This window comes from Enhydra lutris, unplaced genomic scaffold, assembly GCF_002288905.1.
Source record: "Enhydra lutris kenyoni isolate GAN:26980312 unplaced genomic scaffold, ASM228890v2 scaffoldscaffold18, whole genome shotgun sequence".
Classification (NCBI taxonomy): Eukaryota; Metazoa; Chordata; class Mammalia; order Carnivora; family Mustelidae; genus Enhydra; species Enhydra lutris.
Genome location: NW_019154102.1, coordinates 14,894,036 through 14,916,298, shown reverse-complemented (window position 1 = coordinate 14,916,298; position 22,263 = coordinate 14,894,036). Strand labels below are relative to the sequence as shown.

General features: G+C 38.2%; 2 protein-coding genes across 4 annotated transcripts in view; one reads left to right on the top strand and one right to left on the bottom strand.

Moving 5' to 3' along the window:
- Positions 1 to 186: 186 nt before the first annotated feature.
- LOC111147900 (malate dehydrogenase 1) lies at positions 187 to 19,066 on the bottom strand. Of its 3 annotated transcripts, XM_022504165.1 has the most exons (10): positions 18,965 to 19,066; positions 18,556 to 18,588; positions 13,242 to 13,340; positions 12,523 to 12,619; positions 9,903 to 10,078; positions 7,947 to 8,069; positions 2,303 to 2,479; positions 1,673 to 1,786; positions 1,051 to 1,140; positions 187 to 525 (listed from the first exon to the last, which is right to left on the bottom strand). In XM_022504165.1, the coding sequence occupies exons 2-10, from the start codon at positions 18,556 to 18,558 to the stop codon at positions 400 to 402; spliced, it is 1,005 nt and encodes a 334-aa protein (XP_022359873.1). In that variant the 5' UTR covers positions 18,559 to 18,588; positions 18,965 to 19,066; the 3' UTR covers positions 187 to 399. The 3 variants fall into 3 exon arrangements, with proteins under 3 accessions (XP_022359873.1, XP_022359872.1, XP_022359871.1); XM_022504164.1 differs by lacking the exon at positions 18,965 to 19,066 and having other exon boundaries at positions 18,556 to 18,864; XM_022504163.1 differs by lacking the exons at positions 18,556 to 18,588; positions 18,965 to 19,066 and adding an exon at positions 17,615 to 17,708.
- A 297-nt stretch (positions 19,067 to 19,363) lies between these two features.
- Positions 19,364 to 22,263, top strand: part of LOC111148096 (WD repeat containing planar cell polarity effector) — a 445,955-nt gene continuing 443,055 nt past the window's right edge. The window contains exon 1 of the mRNA XM_022504499.1: positions 19,364 to 19,399. The gene's annotated coding sequence lies outside the window, so the exon portion shown is untranslated. The remainder of the gene's footprint in view (positions 19,400 to 22,263) is intronic.

Below are 22,263 nucleotides of genomic sequence, written 5' to 3'. Positions count from 1 at the left end.
CCTCTTAAAAAAAAAAAAAAAAAAAAAAAAAAAATTGAAGAGAATTATCCTTTACTTTTTAACATTTTCTGTCTTTACTACCTTCCTCTAGTTTAAAAAAAAGAAATAACCCCAAGCTGGGAAACATGCAAGTTTGCTTTTTGAAGAGCAATGAAATGTTAGCTGGAAATAAGAGCCTGAGTCATCTTCATTTGAATATATATTTTATTTAGGATGCGGCACTAACAGCATGATGATAAACTGTCACAAATTTATACCAAGAAGCACACAATCTTTCAAATGTGGTGTTTTTCACAAGTAATTTAAGTTTAGCATTATTGTTATTTGGTACTAGAATCAAAGACGACATTTAGATTCTTCAGCTTTAGAGCCTTTAGTAACATCAAAATGATTGTCTAGTCAGGCAGAAGAAAGAAATTCAAAAGCAGTTTCTTTTTCTTCTGCCAGTTCCTTTGCTGTTAGGTCCATCTTCTCACGTGAGAAATCATTAATAGTGAGATCTTCAACAATCTTCCAGGTCTTATTCTGTTTGAAAATAATTGCAAATAAAAGATTTACAATTAAACTAGAACTGATCTTCCAGCAAGCAACAACTCAGACTGAACTTAAAGCTACAGGAGTATCTGTTTTTAAAGACTAATTCTAAAGAAATCAAAATCCAGATCTTAACAGATAATTCTGATAAAAGTTCAACACTTAAATTTAAAACTCACTGAATCCAGAAAAAAATCTTTAAAAGAGGATTTTATCAGCAAACATTAAAAAAAACCTAATGCCTTTAGTATGGCTATAATGAAAGTAAGGTACTATTGGTAGATATCCAGTATTAGAGTCATAATAACAAAGTGTGTAATATCAAGAGTTGAATCTTGCTTTCTAGATTAATTTCAATCTTTTAGTAACCCGAAGTTGTGCTTTGCAGAATTTTAAAGTTGAGAAAAATGTCTTATTTAGTAAAGGAAAAACTTCCTAAATTATACCAGTATTAATAAAAACATGCAACTACTTTCTCAGAATGGGACAGAAGGAAATAACCCCAAAATACTTTACCTTGATTGTAACAGGGAAGGAGTACAGCAAATCATCAGGAACACCATAGGAATTGCCATCAGAGATAATGCCCATGGACACAAATTCTCCCTGAAAATAACAATCAATGTTTCACATTCTTGGGGTGCTTAGGGATTAGTTTATGCTACCAAATGACACATGAATTAACAAAACTAAACCTGGTGATGCTTTCTTACTATGTGTGTAACTTCAATACTGTATAGGGAAGCATCACCAGGCACATCTCTGACAGGGTAACTTTTATGGGTATTATCTCACTCCACTCTCCTAATCCCTGTAAAGTAGGCCAGAGAAACATAATCCTCATTTTATAAATGAGGAAGCTCTGGCCCAATATAAGTTTTAAGAAAAAAAAAAATCACGTCCACCAGGTGTGCTAGGTGTTTTCTAGTTCTCTCATCTAATCCTTAACAACCCTAAGGTAAATGCCACATAAAAGATAACCAAAGGTTAATCAACTTTCCCAAGATTATTCAGCTCATAGGCAGCTGATCTGGGATATAAACCTAACCTGCCTAACTGCAAGGTTATGTTCTTTTCATATCACAGCATCAGAGGACAAAAATCAAAGAGTGGCCTGTGCAAATCACGGAGTCGTCACCTCTGGGGTTCCAAACCAGATGTCTCTGACGTGGTCACAGATGGCTTTCGCAGCAGACATCGCACTGGAGAGCTTTCGAGCTTTGAGGACAGCAGCACCACGCTGCTGCACAGTCTGGTTGGGGACAGGCAGAGACAGCATTACTTGATCATGAAAGGACAATTTTCATCACTACCAAACTAACCCTGGAGTGAGAGACCGTAGCCACAGTTTAATGTATTCCCCTCCCAAAATCATACAATTACCCAGCATGGGCCTTACCAACCTATTTCAGTTATAAGCATGTCTTTTTGAAAAAAGAAAACTACAAATCCACATAGAAAGTTTACTACACTCCACACAGAGAAATGGATCTCTTTATAAAGATTAACTGGAGGACTAGAAGGATCTCTAGTTTTTCCCCACTTTAGCAATCAATCTTGACTGCCACACAGCAGATCAAATCAGATAGGATCATGCCTGGCTCTGTATGTAGTCATCAGAAAAACCGTGAAAGGCCTGCTCTCCTTGAGAACCACACCACCAAATGGAGAGACACTTGGAGACGGTCTTGGAGAGACAGTTGGGGTCAGCAATGTGGTGTCTCTCTCCAGAGTTCTCTATGCTTGGCTGTTAAGAGATTTTTCTTACGGTGATGAATTCTCCCTTGAGCCAGCTGTCATCTTTCAGAGCGTCATAAACACCAACTTCCTTTCCTTGCAGTTTCACCTTGGCGTGGCTGACATCTGGGTACTGAGTTGAGGAATGGTTTCCCCAGATAATGACATTCTTTACATCATCAGAAGTCACACCAAGTTTAAGAGCAATCTAGTGAAACAGAAAACAAATGCATTACTAAGACAAATGCTTTTTATTTCAAACTGTGCCTGTATGACAAACATCTTTAAGGCCTCTGAAACTTCAAGAGAATCCACAAGTTTTATCTATCATTAAAAAAAAAAAGAAAGGAAGAAATATTGCTTGGTAATTTCGTCAAAGCTTAGCAGTATAAACAAAATGTGAACCTGAAACATTACAGGCTAGAATATTTAAGAGTAGAGAGCATCCTACAGTTTATGATTAACTTATCAGTACAGGGGGTTTATTAAACACAAAACGCCAACATAAAACACCAAGCAAGAGCTTAAGAATACACAGATGTGACCTTTGTTTTGTTGTATTTACTTGGAGATGTCTCCTCAGCACTTCTGAGCAATCAGGTTAGAGTATGGGAATTTCTCCATATTTAGGTGAAATTTTTTTTATATACCACATATCTAAATTAGCTAATTTTCAAGTGATCTTAAAGTTTGGAGTTGAAAGAGGCTCAGATTACTAAAAGTATGGTTGTCTTCAATTTACAGATTAGGAAACCAAAGGAAAGAGTTTAAATAAAATACTAAAATGATACCAAATATGACAGTTTCTAGCTATAGGTTTAAAAAGCATTTAAGAAGACACGTGGCTGGCTTAGTTGGGGGAGCATGTGACGCTTGACCTCGGAGTCCTGAGTTCGAGCCCCATGATGGGTGTAGAGATTACTTAAAAATAAATTTAAAAAATGTAAAAAGCAAACAAATAAAAATCACTTTAAGATCCTGCATGCCGGGGCGCCTGGGTGGCTCAGTAGGTTAAGCCTCTGCCTTCGGCTTGGGTCATGATCTCAGGGTCCAGGGATTTAGTCCCACATTGGGCTCTCTGCTCAGCAGGGAGCCTGCTTCCCCCCACTTCTCTGCCTGCCTCTCTGCCTACTTGTGATCTCTGTCTGTCAAATAAATAAACAAAATCTTAAAAAAAATAAAAAAAAAAGATCCTACATGCCTTGTAGTCACACGACTATCAATTATATTGTGTAGTACACTATCCACAGATAAGGTTCGAAAATTATGTTTTGAAAGATATAAATAGGGCGTCTGGGTGGCTCAGTGGGTTGAGCCTCTGCCTTCAGCTCAGGTCGTGGTCTCAGGGTCCTGGGATCGTACCCCGCATCGGGCTTCCTGCTCAGTGGGGAGCCTGCTTTCCCCCTCTCTCTGCCTACTTGTGATCTCTTTGTGAAATATATAAAGTATTTAAAAAAAAAAAGATATAAATGAACAAAATCAGTTCACTTATTTTGTTATTCACCTAAAAAGGGAATGTGCAAAAAGAAATTATGGTTAGTTGAATGCATAATTTGTTCTTAGAGAGCGGAATTGTGATGAACCAGAAGGGTATGTTTTAGAAAAAAATTTTTATGATTTTATGAGCTGATGTGTTAGGGTATCATTGTGGGTGATTTTTCCTTCTTTTATATTATGGTAAAAATGGGAGAAAAAAATAGCTGCACCAGAGTTCACTGTTTTTGCATGAAAAAAGTCAGTCTCAAAAGGTCTCTTACTCACTACATGATTCTATTTTTGTGACCTTCTCAAAATGACCAAATTAATTGAGATGTAGAACAGATAAATGGTTGTCAGAGCTTAGGAATGGAGAGGGAGTGCGTAACTATAATGAGGCAGCATTAGGAAGTTCTCTTATGGGTCATCAAACAGTTCTGTATCTTCACTGTGGTGAATATAGTAATCTACGTATGTGATTAAAGAGAAAGAAATGAATGTAAAAACTGTAGAAATCTGAGTGAATCTATTAACAGTGTTGTTTGTAGTTTAGTCAATTTCCTAGTTTTAAAAAAGCTCTATAGACATGGAACATGTTACCGATGGGTGAAGTGAGGTGATGGGGACGTGGGATTCTCTGTACTATTTAACTTCTTCTGAGTCTATAATTACACCAAAATAAAAGTAAAAACAAAACAGCAACCAACCAAACAAAAAGGATACTGATGAAAAAGGCCAATAACTGAAATGTTTGCAGTGACGTGAGTCATCATTATACCAATTTACTCAGTCAAGTAAGAATCCAATTGTGTTTACTTTCACTATGACCCTAATGTTGAGACTTCTTAAATCCTAGAATAGTTAAATGATTTTAATTCTCTTAAAATTCTGTTTTTGATATTTAAAATCACTTCTCAGCTAAACCCTGCTTCATCTAGAGTTCTGTAAGTATTAGGGCTATTTACCATTTAGTCTCACAAATTAGCTGGACAGTTGGTTTCTAGAGAATCCAGCAACCCATCTGCTTAGTGGTGCAGGAACAGGGGTGTGCTGTGCAGTAAGTACCATTTTCTGTGTGTGCCATGACCTTCAAGGACTTGGGAAGAACTGCCCTTACTTCTATTTAGCTAGTATCACAGAGAAAAAGGAAAATTTACCTGAGGCAAGTAACCCAAGATGTCTATTATCAAGAACTTAGAACCTGTAATTTTGCTGAATGTCAGCCCTAACTGCTCCAAAGTATGATGAAGCTACAGGAAACTCCTTACTTTCTTTGTCCTGCTGCCTACTTCCTCTTTTTATTTTTTCTTGAGCTAATTCACTTCTGAGTGGATAGCAAAGTCAATACTTTGCAGATGCAGTCTCTGAATTTCATTCATGTTAGAGCTAGTCTAAATTAACATGTATCCAGGATTCCACTTCCTTGCTCCCTTCGACCTTTCACGTCCCACAGGTAGTTCTGTTAAACAGTTTTGGACTAATTCTCCAGCCCAGTAATTCCTCCTGCTCTTCTGTACTCCCATACCAGCTATTAGTTTTATTGCCAAAATACCCTGTTGGCATTCATATGCAGCTCTGGTTTGCAAATACACAGGGGAATTCTGCAGGTGATGAACAGTCACTAGGGAGCTAGATCTTCTGATTTCCAAAATGAATTATGTAAGGCTAGCAACATTCATGTAAGAAATTAAGTCTTTGAGCTTGTTATTTTTCTCACTGGATGAACAACTCCTACAGGAAGAAGAAACTGCTTTTTCAAAAACTTGCCAAAAGTTCTCACTATGCCAGACTGACATACTGGAACATATGCCAAAAGTTAAAGTCTAACAAGACTACTACTATTCTCTTTCCTCACTCAGACTTTTGCCCCTACAGGGAGAACTGTTTTGGGCACTGGGACAAAGTGTCACTTAGTAGTACCTCTGGAAGCAGAATTTTCCAGTGCCTGCCTCCACCAATGCCTCAGTTGAAACAGTAAAAACCAAGTTTTTCAGTGGAGTCATTTTACCTCTTTTCCCTTGTTGCAAGTAAGTTACCATCTGGCCATCTAGAACCTACAAATGTACCACCTAAAACCATCTTTTCCTTCATGACTGTTTTGTAGTACACAATCTTCTGCCTCCACTTATTCAAATGAACTCCCATTCTTTCTACCTCCCCCTCGACTTTAGCTAAAAAGTAGGGAAAAAGACTCAGTTCACAGCCTAAAACCCCACAGGAAATATCTGCAACCTAACAGATTATCTAACGACCTTCTAAATTAATGGAATTTTCAAGGAGATATATGAAGTGTGGTTCTTCTCAACTCTTAGTTATAGGCCTCTTAATAATTAACACTGCTGGGGCACCTGGGTGGCTCAGTGGGTTAAAGCCTCTGCCTTCAGCTCAGGGTCCTGGGATCAAGCCCCGCATCGGGCTCTCTGCTCAGTGGGGAGCCTGCTTTTTCCTCTCTCTGACTGCCTCTCTGCCTACTTGTGATCTCTGTCAAATAAATAAAGTCTTGAAAAAAAGAAATTAACACTGCTAATAAAAATCATTACTACTAAATACAGCCAATCTTTATTGAGTTTTATTATGTGACAGGTACCATAAAAGAACTTAACATAGATCATATCTCATTTAATCCACATAACCTCCCTTTGAGGTAGAATTATTATCCCATTTTATACTTTGAATACACTTCCTCAAGGTCACAGAGCCAGTAAGTGGACTTAGGCCACATAATCTCTTTACGTAAGAACACACCTAAGGGTCTGGGAGTCCGGCAAATCTAGCTGGCTTCATCATTTACTAGCTATATGACTATGATCCCAGACCATTCTGGGCTTCAGGTTTCTGTGTATAAAACAGAGATAATGACATATCTCATATAGGTATTAGAAGAATGAAATGATAAGTTACACACAGAGCATTCAGCTTAGGGTAGAGGCTTAACAAATGTCAATTCTTTCCTCTGTTACTTGGTAACTCCAAAGCAGGAAGATGATCAATTCTCAGTTTAAAGCAGTGGTTTTTCAACTTAGACCTCACACCATCTTTTGATAAAATGTTTTCTTCAAACTAAACAAAACTGTCTTCTTTAGAAGAAAAAGGACTGAATTCATAGACCTATCTAACAGTGATGACCTGTGGATGAGGAGATATAGCCAGAAAGTTGCTAGGGAAAAAGGAAAGAGGTTATGTCCAAGAAACTAGAACTCTGTTATGGCTTTGAAGGGCACTGGGATCATCTAGACCCGAAAAAGCCTAGGAAACCAGCACAAATGATCAGAGGTGGCGCCTCATTTTTCGAAGAGCTACTGGTCACTGACCCCTTGGCACATTTATCTAAAACTCCAAGGGGTAAGGAAACTTGAGAACAATTAAAATTTAGTTTCTAAATAGTTCAAAGTAGAACATTTTATGGAAACATGTAGAATATTAAAAAGATATAAAAATAAAATTAAATATAAAATTAAATATTAAAAAATCTGAATCTGATGGGTTAGCTATAGGGAAAAAGGAAGCAGAACCACACAAAAAACAAAAAGCTCAAATCTTTTTTATAATGTTCTATATAGCTGGCAAAAATAAACTATGTATTGTCCTGTTAATTATACTAATAACTGATTTTTTTAAGGTAGGCTCTATGCCCAGCATGGAGCCCCAGGGAGGATCTAAACTCATGACCCTGATGAGATCAAGACCTGAGCTAAAATCAAGAGTTGGAGACTTAAAATGACTGAGCCACCCAGGCGCCCCTAATAACTGTTTTTTTTTTTAACCCTTGTAGTAAGAGGACATTAGGAACAGTATTTTGGCACAGTTAGCAAATGAACTATAGTTGAGAAAATTAAGTACAAGTTCAGCCTCCTTAAGAGTCTAGATGCAAAGACTCCCTATCAAATTAGAATAGCTTCCTACTTGGGGGCACTTGGGTGGCTCAGTGGATTAAGCCTCTGCCTTCGGCTTGGGTTATGATCCCAGGGTCCTGGGATCGAGCTCCGCACTGGGCTCTCTGCTCAGCGGTGAGCCTGCTTCCCCCTCTCTCTCTGCCTACTTGTGATCTCTGTCAAGTAAATAAATAAAAATCTTAAAAAAAAAAAGAAAGAATAGCTTCCTACTAAACAAAAACAAAAAAGTAAGCTTTAGCTACTTCAAAAGTGTGAGAAAAAGGTTTTAAAGATGAACATTCAAGATTTTAAAAGGTGTTTTTCTACCTGAGCTTTAGCTCGGTTGTGATCCAGACGAGTCAAGCAACTGAAGTTCTCCTTGGGAATGGACGGTGCCGACTTGGCGGCAGTCAGGCAGTTGGTATTGGCTGGGTTCCCCACCACGATAACCTAGGATATATGGGAGGCACAGTGAAGTTACACATCATATACTGATGAACTAAACTATCTTAGAATATGACTGATAAATGTGTAACATGTAGCCTTTGTATCAAGTTTGTACGAGCTAAGTATAGTTATCACTATAGTTTCCATAGTATTTCCACTCCACTGCTGGTGTCTGGTGTGATTACTGAAAACATGTCTTTCTTTAATAAAGCTACCAACATGTATACAAGTTGCTTTCCAGGTGGCAGCATTCAAGACCAAAGGTACATGTCTATCCATTTTGTTTTGTGCCAGAACAGAGACAGAGCATTTATCTCTTTACCACACATGACACACAAACATGCAATCAAAGGCTCTGAGAGAACAATTCATTCATAAAATTTTCCTTCTTATAAAATTAGTCCAAGAAAGAAATTCTACTTGAGCAGTTTAACTTTAGGACAATGATTTCTTTTTATTACTTAAAGGAATTTTTAAATCTTGCCTAATCCTAAGAATTAACTGGGGTTTGCTAGAATACAAATTACCAAATCCTATCTGCTCTATACCTGTTGAATCAATCCTTAACAGAAAGCACTTCAGGCTACTTTTTTTTTTAAACTGGGGAAGTGTACAGGATATACTATATTATGATAGAGTATAGGAAGATGTCCACATGTACTTAACCTTTTAAGTTTTAGATTCTTTAATAAAACTATAACTTACTGGGAAATAATGTCAAACTTACTGAAAAGCTGTGAGCTTATTACAAAGACTATCACCCACATCCTCTTTACCCAGATTTCCTAATTTTTTCCATTTCTCTCCCTCTACACACACACACACACACACACACACACACACACACACACAGAGTACCCTTAGTCTTTCTGGCCCACTGGAGAACAAGCTAAAGATCTGATACTCTAATGCCCCTAAGTACTCCAGTGTCAGTAAATATTTTTCCAAAAAGGACACTTAGCTGAGGGGTGATTATAGTGAAAGCAGCACAGCTCTAAGCAGCCTGGATCAGTCCAAATAATGCTGTCATTTTTTATTAAGAGACCCATGAATTTCTACTCATTTCTACTATATTCTGTTAATGATCACAGAAAATAAAAGTACGCTATTTAAGATGAATTCTACAGAAAGCAAAAATTCAGTTATGTATAAAATATAATAGAACATCGTAACTGGCAACTTTAAAATCTTAAACATTTTCTTTTACCTTTGTTTAAAGTCAGGACTGGGAAGAACAAGTCTAACAAAATCAGTAAAACCTCTAACCAACAAGCCTTTTTGCTTACTTATTTGGTAAAAGGAGGCCTTATTGTAATATTAAGTAAGGCAAATTCAGAAACTAAAGTAGCTTGCACACAAAGAGAAGAGGAAGTAATACCAACCAACTCCTCAAAAGACAAATATATCAAATTTCTCTGGATTAAGAAAAATCTGAGCATTTCAGAAGTCACCATCTCAATGCTGAGAACACAGCTTACAGCCATCTCTCCCTACCATCATACACACAAATCCAAACGTCTGAACAAATATTCCCATGCATCAAAAAGGCACCAGAAGGTTCCGTGCCTTCTCTATAGGTCTGTAAATTAACAGTAAATTTCCGTATCACAGTAATGGACAAAATATTTTTGAGAACCTCTAAATAAAGATTTCTACATAGTAAAAAAAAAAAACTCAGAAAAGGAGAGCTTATCAAGTAAAACTCTATCTATATTTACTGACCACTGCAGAAAAGTAGTGGGGGAAAAGCAAATAATTTTGTCTTTACTTAAATGCTAAAAGAAGAAATTTCAAATGCTGATAATAGAAACCCCATAAAATACTGTTATTGGTCACCTTAACTGACTTCTTGGCATACTTCTCCAAGGCTGCACCCTGGCATTTGAAGATTTTCACATTTGCTTTAAGTAAATCTTTCCTCTCCATGCCATCCCTTCTTGGCATGGAGCCCACAAGAATGGCCACATCCAGGTCTTTGAAGGCAACATCTTCTTTATCTGTTGCAATGACATCTGTGAACAGGGCAATAAATATGTAGAGCTACTGAAACACCAAAGTCTGAGGTTTTCTTTTTCACACTGAACCTCCCCAGTAATTCTTTCACTTTGTAGCAAATGTTTACTCTACATAGCACAATGATAAAAGTTTTAGGGGCCTAAGAAAGGAAAAGTTATATAATCAACAAACATAATAAAATGTAAATTAATTTTGCTTTTCCTATTTCAGTAATCATTTCAAGTTTGAAAACTCTACAGCTTTTGTTCTATGATCAGGTATGATGCAAAACATAATATGATAACTTTCAGCTCTGTGCAATATTTGTTATTCAAACCAATTATCAAAGATAACATGAAGGAGAAATTAATTTACCTAACCTTTAAGTTGTGATTACTTTAAGATCTAAGATATCAATCACAGATTCAAAATAATGTTTATTGAGGAGCTTCATGCCAGGAACAACACTACAAATTTTGTTGTATCAAATTTAATCTTAGTATTTTATGAAGACAAAGAGGTTTAAGGAGGTTTATTTGCCATCAAAAAGCAGTGAACCTGTAATTCCAGCCCAGGCTGGTCAAGAGGTCAACCACTATTCCCTGTGCTAGTCCAGTAAACATATACTACTTACTCTTTGATTAAGGAACATACATCATCACTCCCCTTTACTGACAGTATTAAAAAGGCCATGATCAGTACTATAGACTGAATGTTTCTGTCCCTCACAAAATTCAGGCTGAAACCTAATCCCCAATGTGATGGTATTAAAAGGCAGGGCCTGTGGAAGATGATTAGGTTATAAAGGTAGATCCCTCATGAATGGGATTAATGGCCTTCTACAAGAGGTCGCAGAGAGATTCTTCACCCCTTCTGCCTTGAGGACACAGGAAGAAGATGGAACCAGGAAATGGCCTCTCACCAGAATGTGAATATGCCTTAATCTTGATTTCCCAACTTCCAGAACTATGAAAATTAAATTTTTGTGGTTTATAAGCAACTCAGTCTACGGTATTTTTGTTAAAGTAGCCCAAATGGACTAAGCCAACCAGGATTCAGCATTGTCATTGATAAGTTTTTAGGGGAGTCAAACTGTGTTATAGTAAGGCTGCTGTAGAGCCCCCAACAGGTATACAAAGAAACACCAGTTAGTGAGGGGAATCTTCTTCCCAGCCATGCATATTTATTTGCAGACTCTACACTCCCTGTCATATTCAGCTGACTAAGGACAAGCTGACTATAACCTGGACCCATTAGAGAGCAAAAGAACTCAGCAGAGAAAGGAATAAAAATGTGACAATGCAATAAAGCTGATTCGGAAATAGAGGGTGAGTTGTGTGTCAACTATACTTCAGTTTAAAAAAAGAAAGAGAGCATGAGGAAAGGGAGCCAGCAGAATAGCTTGGCAGGGCAATGCACTCTCTAATATAACTATGCAACCAAATGATTCAGACAAGAGAGTACCCCTTTGTAAATGTTTATTGAATGGACATATGAATTCTGAGCATGTTTTTTTTTTTTTTTTTAAGATTTATTCACCTATTATCTTAGAAAGAGAGAAAGTGAGATCCACAAACATGCAATATGTGGGGGTAGGATAGAGGGAGAGGGAAAGATTGAGAGACTCCTGTTGAGGGTGGAACCCGATGCAGAACTCCAGACCATGACCCAAGTTGAAACCAAGAAGAGGTGGACACTTGACCCACTGTGTCACCCAGGCACCCCTCTGAGCATGATTTCCATTGGATGTGTATATATTTTGCTCTGTGCAAACTTGGGAGAGCATTATTAATTAATCCTTACAAAAAAAAATGATAGTAATGAAGGGATACCTAAAGAAAAATAGTCAAATTAATTTACAAGTTGACCTAACATTTGAATGAAGCTGTCAATCAAATTTAAGACTTCTATCTTACATTTGTGTAATATTTCAATGATTCCTAGAGGCTCTTAACAGAACTCTCATGGGCTTTTTCAAACTATGCAGCATATGATTAGAACAATTTATGCTGTATCTCAATCTGATTACTGGCTGTGGGTTAGGACTACATGTGAAGGACCAAACAATTTCTAGCCTCCGGGTAACGTATAAGTCTGGAAGACATCAGTTAGAGCTGCATAATTTAGGCATTACTACTGCTTTTTAAATACATTTCAAATAACAACACAATGCAGACAATCTCAAGTGTATAACCCTTGTGCAATATTATGCTTAATCAGTAAGGTAAATTATAAGCATGTTGGAAAAAAGCATAGTCTCTTAACTGACATTGGTTACTTCTTGCTTTTACCCTTACTTATTCTTGGTATACATCTTACCAAATAGTTGTAGCTCAAAAAACAACAAAAAACACCTTTTTGAAATAGTTTCTAATTGAGAGGCTAGTTAAAAATCTAAACCTGTTTTTTGAAAGACATAAAATACTATAAAATCCTTTTATCCTCCAGCCCCTCAACTCACCTTTCAGGAGGGGAAGGGCACAGTCTTGCAGTTCCATTAGGACACCATCTAGGACACCCATCATGGGCGTGATATCCAACAGCACAAGAATTATTGGCTGCCAAATAAATAGTAAGGACAACATCTGTCAGTGTAGGTTATATCATTTAGTCACAAAAAAGTCCTCTTGTAAATTTTAGTTCACGGAAAGCTAAATATTATCTGACATGAGGGATGAACTTGCTATCTATGGGTAAAGAGAAGGAATAAATGCACACTTTAGAAAGGATTTTAGTGGAATAAGAAGAAAAGGGGGTGTTATTATACTTAAAAAAAAAAAAGAACAGGGGGTGTCTCTTTAAACTGGAAAACAGATCTGCCTTCTATTTTGGGTCTAAAGTCCATTTATCATTAAGTTAGTGCTAATTCAGCGACTTTCTCTCCCACATGACTCTCCCTAATAGTTAACGTTACTAGTGAAAATCTTCCAGAGACCATTATTTGCTGGTTGAACCAAGTCAACTAAATAAAGTATGCAGAATAGTTAATACGCAAAACATTTTCAATGGCTGGAGGGGTACATATAAATAAGATACCAGCTTACATTTATAGCAGTGTGCCCCGTATAATTATTGGGATAACCCATCCCTTTTGTCATTAAAATATTTCTTTGAAACTAAATACAGGGTTTATTGACAATATTCTTATTTTGACTTGCAGTTCATAGATAGTTCCCCTACCTGGTCTTTACCAAAGACAGATCCATTTCCAATACTGTACAGCAGAGAATATGCAATTTGGCCAGCTGCTCCAGTCACAAGGACTCTGATTGGTTCAGACTGTAATGAAAGAGACCCATTAATTAACATCTTATTTAAAAATGCTATTTTGGGGGCGCCTGGGTGGCTCAGTGGGTTAAGCCGCTGCCTTCGGCTCAGGTCGTGATCTCGGGGTCCTGGGATCGAGTCCCACATCGGGCTCTCTGCTCGGCAGGAAGCCTGCTTCCCTCTCTCTCTCTCTGCCTGCCTCTCCGTCTACTTGTGATCTCTCTCTGTCAAATAAATAAATAACATCTTAAAAAAAAAAAATGCTATTTTGCCCTAAAGACATTCAGGATTTTCTCTCTAATAAGACAACCCCATACTTCAGAAGTTTATGTAAAATTTTAAAGTCTCTTCACATTTGGCTTAGTCCCAGTAAATACAGCATGCACAAATCAGCTGAGCAACTTCTGGAACATGTGTCCTTTGGCTAGATATTTATGCAGTGTTACTTAACTCTGTTATCCTGGAGTTACTTACAAAATCTTATCCATCTCTTTAAGGCTATTTTGCCACTGAAATAGGCCCAAAAGAGTTGATGTGCCTTATATGGCGATACAAACTCTGGCAGCAACTAGAACCTCATAAATCCTCTTATGCAAATCCCCCCACTCCCCATCTGCTAGAATAGAATCCCTCACACCAGAAAGAGGACGAGTGACAGTGGTTAAAATTTTCCACTTACAATGAGCCAGAAGTTTTAATAAAACTACTAATCATGATTCGACTTGACTACCTGAAGGAGGAAAAATAAGTCTTTATTCTGTATTTAAAGAGAAAGATAAGCAAGTAAATACTGGATTATTATAAATTTTACCATTAAATAACTATTATCACAATATAGTCACATTTGACAACCTGATTCCAAAGGAAAAGTAATTTTAAAAGAGGGGAAGTACAAAGAGCATAATAGTTCTAACAGAAGTTGCCTTATAGACCTCAACAGACCCTGAACAAAATACAGACATATGGACACAAATAATAACTAATATTCAAAGTGATGATCCTGAGTCACTAAAAAAAAAGCTCAGATAATTAAAAAGACAGAAATATTTATATTAAAAAGAGCTGAACAAAAATGTTTGGAAACTTAATGGATACATTAGATGTACAAATCTGATCAAGGTGGACTGTTCCCTTCCTTGACAATACGGTGTAAATGGACTTTCACTGAGGCACCTCTATTGTTACCTGCATGAGAGAAGTGGGCCACTGAAATGAATGGGGCAGAAGTCTTTGATTTCTTTATATTTAGAATTTCCTTTTCCAGGTGAGTCATGTCTTTGGGATGGAAGGAGACTATGTGCTATGACCTTCCAATCCTAACCTCTGAAGGTCAGAAGTATTTAGCAATTTGATACCCAGAGAAATCAAAGGAAAAAACTCTAAGGAAAGAAGTATCAACTGCTGTAGAGAAATGAATCTGTATGTAGCAGACTATGTATGTATTTTTTCCTCACAGATGTGTGACCAGGATGTGAGTGCAAAAAAGGAGAAAACTACAGAGAGTTTACTCCCTGACCTTCTGAGTCTCTTCCCCATTTTCTTTTCCAACTTTTCCCCTAGGCCTTCATACCCCTAAAAAGACAAAATACGGTAATTCCCCAAATAACCCCCCCCCCTTTTTTTTTTTCAAGACAGTCTTATGTTTCCAAACAGATGTCAGGTTTATAAGGAATGCTAAAGTTATCATATATGGTTATTTTTTTTTTATCATATGGCCTTTACATGTTTTTAATTCCATTTTCCCCTCTTCCCTTGGAGTAGGTGAGAAAAAGGGAATAGAGGAAGAATTTCTGAATTCTAAATTTTTAAATTCTAATTTCTAAATTCTAAAGAATTTCTCTTTAGAATGCAAGCTCCTTAAGGACAGGGGCTTTGTCTGTTTTATTTACTTCTGTATTCCAACTGCCTACAACAATGCCTGCCACATAGTTGGAGCTCAAATACTTGATGAAGGAATGGCTGGATCTTGTAAAATCACTACCCCAAACTTGGAAATGTAAACCTAACATGCTCTAAAAAACTGTTTAAGATAATTTATTCATATATACTTGCATTGAGAGGGTTGGAAACTTAGTGATCACAATAATTCCATCTATAGTTAGGAAAATTATGTCCTAGTTCTAATGATATAGTTTTATTAATCAATTGATAAAATATTATCTTACTTCATTCATTGAACAATACACTACTGGATCTCTATTATGTACCTGGTACTATTTCAGGCCAGATAATCCATTAGTGAACCACATGCAGGAAACAAGAGGATAACCCAATTTTCTAAAACAGGGGTCTAGAGAGGTGGCAGAGTATAGTAGAGAGATAGCCTCTAGAGCTGGATGTTCTGGGTTTAAGTCCTGATTTTACAACTCATCAGCTGTGTGCTTTTGACAAGTTACTTAACCTCTGCATTCAGTTTCCCCACAGTAAAATGGAGACAATGATAGCAGGTACCTAACAAATAAGGTAGTTGTACAGATTGAGAGTTAACATAAAAAGCATTAAGAACAGTATGTTGCCAATACTAGAATTATAGATCTCTGTCACCACAGAATTTTCCTCTAAGGATTCTTCTACCCTGTGGTGTTCTACTTATATGTCTGTTACTCTCTACTAGACTGTGAACCACCACCGCCTTGCTGTGAGGGCAGTCTGCCTTTGCCTCAAATTTGTGCTCCATTACAGTGTTCACAAGTATTTGCTGAATTAATAAAAGGGTTAAGAAAAATATAAACACATGCTACTTCAACGTAAAGCAAGCCAAGATAAGAAATAAGGGGGAAAGTATCACAATCTGTAAAGATTACAGGTAGATGGTTAGAACACAATAATGTAGTCAATCTTAGGTTTAGCCGTTAAAAAAAAAAATGTGCTCCCAGTATCACAGTCCTCAGTGAAGTGCTTGTGGCCAGCTAATGAAGAGCTGCTAATTCCATCTCAGCAGTTTCCTTCTTCTAGGTCTATGAACAAGTTTTTTCACAGATAGGTAATTCTATCTTACTAAAAGTAGGATGAAGCCTAATAAATGCCTGAATGTTTGATTATGAAACGGGAAAGGATGTGCCTATTTGGTTCTTTTTGCTCTTTGCAACATTGCAGTAGAATGGCAGGAGGGTGGGAGATTCCTGCTGACTTTCTACAATGTTACAGTGTGAAGACAGGTTACTATTCTTTGCTTAGATATCTGGGCAGTCTGCCAAGATCCAAAGGAGGAATGTCTCTGCTCTTGGCAGGGCTCTAATGACCTTCCTGCAGATTCAGACTGCCTTGCTCATGTGCTCAAGTCTCAGTTGTAAAGCTTGAATATAAGTGTTCTTTCTGTTATTCTACAGAAAAACCCCACGTATTCTTTTTTACTTTACAATTTACATATATTTCTGTAATATAAAAAAGAAACTATCATTCAGATTCCTTCATACAGTTAATCCCTGATGTCCTTCCCTATTTCCTCTTTAAAAAAAACAAAAACAAAAACTGCTTTGAACAGCTTACAAAAGATGACTCTTTTTAAACTCAGTGATGGTTCACATGGTCTCCTGAGGAGGAAAGGAGATTCTGAGTCACCTGAGAGGGCTGTCAGTTTCAGTAAACTGACAGAAGTGTTCTTTCTTAGGGACATCTGTGTTATCTGGTGCCCCAGTGACCTTCCATGGGTGAGACCTGTCTTTATCTACTGTGTTGCAAAACAATAAAAGAATGGGGGCCCAGGATCCTCCCTGTGACCTTGGGAAAAGCATTTAACGTCACTGGGCTAACTTTTAAAATTAGAGTAAATAATTTCCAAATTCCCTTCTAATTCTAGAATTCCAACATAATGAATTGCAGAGAATAAAGCTATCAGGTAATATAAATGCTGATAAAATAGTTTGTATTTGCAATATGAATTTATATGTTCCTCCAGAACCTCAGCTACGGAAAATAAAATTTCAAAATGACTTGGTAATTGTCTGTATTGTACAATATGGTATGACAGAAAGAGCATAAGGCTCTTGGGAGCAAACTGCTGTATGACCTTGAGTAAATCATTCTCTTTGGGTTTCAATAAAGTCAATTTTAAGATATGAAGTAGGGGAAAATTCATCAAAATGATCTTTAAAGGTCCCATCCAGTTCCAAAATTATGAAGTCTCAGGTTCTCTGTTACCTCTGCATTCTTGATAAGCTTCTTAAGTGAGAGACCACTGAAATCATCATTTAAATTTTAAGTAGGAAACTGAGGTTTAACATTGAGAATTAGTAGCTGTCCCCACTGGCCCCTTATAAAGGTGGAGGAGGCAGTGATACCCTTGCCTTAAAAATATGTCTTTCCAGGTTCTGGAAATTTTCCAATTTATTCAAACATTTCCCCATAATCCCCACCTATCTCAGTATTTTGAGATAACGGGGAAGAATAATTTCAACTATAAATAAAAGTACTAGAGAAATTTGTCTGATGTCAAATGTCACCTTCAAACACCATGCAGATTATTCATACGTCAGAGTTCCCTCACCAGCCTCCCCCCCGCTTTCCTGAGAGACAAGATGTGATGATCTAGGTATCCTGACCTTCACAAGATGGTTACATTGTGTAACATTGAGCAGTGGCTCTAGAATTCATAACCTGCAAACCAACAAAGAACATCTGCACTAGTTATTTGGCTAGTGATGCCATCACTGCAACACGTTCTGTCATTACAAAAGGACCAATGAACAGATTTTAAATAACATTTTATGAAATCAGATATGGCGGAAACACGGCTCTCGAAAATGTCGATCGTAATCTGAAGTACCTAGTAAACACAATCTACAACTAAGGGCCTTCTGCTTTCAAGGGGTTTGTGACAAAAGCCCTTAAAAATACTGTTGACTCAATTAAAAAAAAAAAAAAAGTTAGGACCAACACCCCCGCCTCCCCAGTCAAACGTTATCATCCTTATCAAACCCTGTACAGTGCTTTGAAGAAAACCTGCAAGTTATTTTGCACCCACGCTATGCAGCAGGACTGAGATCAAACCTCTCCAAGGATAAATTTCTCCGGAGCCCTTGTAAGAGCTCCCCAGGTGGAAACCAACCCCTTCCCAATTACTAGGTCACTGCGACAGTCCCCAAAAGATGAGTCGGGTTTTTCCAAAGGGCTCGAAAGACAGTGCTTTGCACAGCCGCCCCCCGCCCCACAAATCCTTCAAATGCAAGAAACCCCACACTGGGGCGCTTAGGTCGGGGGTAAGCAGAATCCAGGGGCTAACACTCACCATGATTAAGAAGTGCGCGAACAATTCCAGCACCTGTAAAATGAGCCTCAAGGAATCGGGTCACCTCTACGGCGGAATTGACTTGGGGAGGGCGAACGCTCTTAGAAAGAAAATGTTCGTCTCCCAACCGCAGCGCCCTCTGGGAACTGTAGTTTATGCAGCCGGATTATGGCGCATTCTTCAACGCATTTCCTTCAAGTGTTGAACTACACTTCCCGAGGTCAGAGGTTCGATCACGCCCTTCTCCCTGCGCTCTTCGTCGATTGCAAAGTAGTCCCCGAGGGCGGGCCTCTGTGATTGGAGGACAGCGATGAGTTGAAGATTTGTGCTTAGGAGGAAGGACCCGCTTGTTGGCGCCCAATAATTGGTGGGAGGGAGGCACGTGGAAGTCGGGGGAGGAGATACAGACCCTTTAGCTACACCACCCACTCGTGTGAGAGTGAGACTTATCTTACCCCAAGGGTAAAAGTGGGAGGTAAAGAGACCTTCCGCTGCGTAAAATCAGCTCGACCCGGAAACACGGTCTCTTTAAAACTATTCACACTCTGTAGGGGCGGGCGGAATTGACGTGTAGCGAAGGCTGGAAGGCTTCGCAAGTTGCTAAGCGACGAGGCGGGAGAGCGCGCGCATGCACGGGCAGCTGGCGAGTACTGAGGGATTTGTGGCTCTCGCAGCTCAGAGACCGAAGACTCATAGCGAGTGCGCCGCGGCCTGCCGGGTCCTCCTTCCGTAGTTGCCAGGGGACCCTCCGCTCTAGGTAGTGTCCGGTGACGAGCTGAGCAGCTTGCGGGGACGCCCCTCTGAGGCGGTCAGCTGCCGCGCGTCTTCCCGACTCCAGAGGCAGGTGAGCCCAGGCCCAAGGGCAAGGGGTTTTCTGTTAACATTAGGGTCCGAAATGCGGTTGTGCGCCGTTCCGCGTTGTTTTTATCTACCCAGGTGCTGACCAGCTGACCCGCAGGCTCGCCGGTCCCTACTCAGCGCTGTTAGGTAATAGCCTTCTGGAGGGTGTAGTGCCTTGAAGTTCTCGCCCCCTCCTTTCTGTAAGATGCAGCTCTTTCAAAATTAAATAAAAAATAGTGAGCGTTTGCCTTGTGGGAAATGAAATGAGCCCTTCCCTTCCTGGGGCTCACAGTTCACGGATCTAACTTTTTCTTAAGTCCTCCGTTAGTGTTGACAGTTTTGCCCGTTCAGTTTTGCCCGGAGACTGGCTGCTGTATAAACCATCTTGACCTTGAAATGATGCCAAGCCTGCATTTCTAAGTAAAGTGTGGCAGCTGTATGGGAGACACTGGTTGTTTCAGGCAGAATCTCAACTGGTAAAACAACTTAAGAGGATTTCATTTAAAATTAATGCTGCCCAAGAGAGTTGTAGTGCTCCTTGAAACCTAGTTTGATGTGGATATTGAAAGGAAGACGGGGTGTTCTGGAATAGCATAACTGTAAGCAAATCAGTGCAGTGTCTGTATTAGATAACGTTATTGTAACTTCTGGTTTTTCTCTATCAACTGGTAGTTGAAAGCCAACTGGTACCTTTCAGTTTTACTCTCTTCATTTTGGAGGGTTTGCTATTGTGGGAAAGAATATAACATATTTCCATTTTTTTATCAGTAGTATTTATTATAACCGAGTGATTCTGTCTTCCTTTAATGCCTTTATTCATTTCTTATTCATATACTTTACTGGTTTTCCTCTTATGTCATTGGTTGCCCCTCTTTTTTACCTCTGACTTCTTAACATTGGAATGTCTTTGTTCTTCTGTCTACACTTAATCCCTATGTGATATAAATTACGAGTTGCTTGCTTACAGATGTCAAATGTCTGGTTACATCTATATCAGAAAACTCCCAAATTTGTGTCTTGTCCTGAATTCCAGATTCTGTCAAACTACTTCCTCGTTATTTCCACTTGATTTTCTAAATGCATCATTTTCACCATTTTACAGTGTTTTCTACTGAACAATCATAGATAGAGGTACAATACCACACCCTTTGATATAGATAAAAATGACCTGGAATTTCTCCATTTCTAAGATGTTTGTTGTGGATGGGATTATGAGATTTCAAATGGTAGAGTGGTAAAGAGCTGTGATTGGTTAGATGAAGACTGGCTTAATAAATTGGCCAGGAAAATGTAGGGAAAGGATTTTAGGATGTGGCACCCTAGTAGGCTGTGGGAATCTAGAGATTAATATACACAGTTGCTGCCTTTTTAGAGCTCCCATAATAGCAGGGAATACAGCGATGTAAACCCATAATGACAATATGGTATGACCTGGCTAGTAGTAATAAAGAGTTAGTAACTCTGGGGAGCAAGGGCTTTGCAAAGGAGTGAAGACAAATGGATGTTTTGGCCAAGCAGCTAAGGTAGGAGGTAGAACCACATTTGCAGTGTTGTGGTAGGGTTTTGGGTTGGCAGTAAGTCCGTTTGCAACTGTACATGCTTTAAGTTCCTGTTTGTTTTTTGTTTGTTTGTTTGTTTTGTTTTTAACTAAGATTCTAGAACTGTATTACCCAAGACTGTAGCTATGAATCCTGTGGCTCCTAATTTAAATTAATTAAAATTAAATAAAAATAAATAAAAATCCAGTTCCTCAGTCATACCTATATTTCAAGTGTTATAATCATATGGGACAGAATATCAGACATTTCCATTATCACAGAAAGTTCTTTTGCACAGCTGCTAGAACTTGGTGGAATCAAGGCATCACCAAGAGCAGGCACAGCTGCAACATATCTTTGTAAGGACATCCCTTTTGCCTATGGTATACAATGGCGTGCATAGTCATTTAGCCAAAGTCATTTAGCCAAATTATCAGGCTTAACCTAGAGGCAGAATTAAGAATAGTTTTCATTATAAAATTTGTATGTTGGAAAATTATTTTTTATTTCAGTATGATGTTTTTATTATCTAGTATGCTTGGTTTGCCTGGGGAATATACTTGGTTCCGTCTAAGTGAAACTACTGAGAACTGTAGTTGGAGGACCAGAAAATGGGGATATGTTACTCCTAACTCTCTCATAACGTTGCTGCAGGCCTAAGAATTTATGTTACAAAATGCTGATTTTAAGGTAGAAAGTTGCAAACGCCCCAAAAGATGGGATTGACTGAGTAAGGATGGCCCTCCATAACATTGTTTCCTAAATCTACGTCCCCTGTTCCCTTTTTACATTTCAGTGTCTTAGTTCCCAAGTCTGGTTTTGTAATACCCTCCTCTTATATTTGGCTAAATTTAATTTTAAAGAATCGTGGCACATAGGAATTTAGTTATTTATAGATCAATTTAATATATGGCTCCTGGAAATGAATCAAGTTTTCATGACTTACAGCTGGGATTTGTCATGGGCTGTCTTCTTGGTCTACTTCATATGAAAAGGACACAAAATCAAGGGAGTTATTACTTTCCTAGGCCCTCATTAATTTAATCATATTGTTTTACATTTTACAAAAAAATATAGTGAATATGTGTAATATTACATAATCTGAGGTAGAGTGAATATGATTCTCATTTTATAGTTTAAGAGACTCAATTTCAAAGGTTGTGATTTGTTCAAGTTCTTCTAGCCATGTCTAGAAAACTAAGACCTTCTTACATTAAGAAAACAAATTACATATCCCCTTGTACGTTTTATTTATTTTTTTTTAAAGATTTTATTTATTTACTTGACAGACAGAGATCACAAGTAGGCAGAGAGGCAGGCAGAGAGAGAG

Excerpts from the sequence above, each read along its gene's own strand:
- LOC111147900 (XM_022504163.1), bottom strand. The coding sequence starts at position 17,674 with ATGGGGAAATGTTTGAATAAATTGGAAAATTTCCAGAACCTGGAAAGA. Across the intron at positions 13,341-17,614 it reads TGGAAAGACATATTTTTAAG|TCTGAACCAATCAGAGTCCT; the intron begins GCAAGGGTATCA and ends CTTTCATTACAG. Across the intron at positions 12,620-13,241 it reads CTGTCTTTGGTAAAGACCAG|CCAATAATTCTTGTGCTGTT; the intron begins GTAGGGGAACTA and ends TTTATTTGGCAG.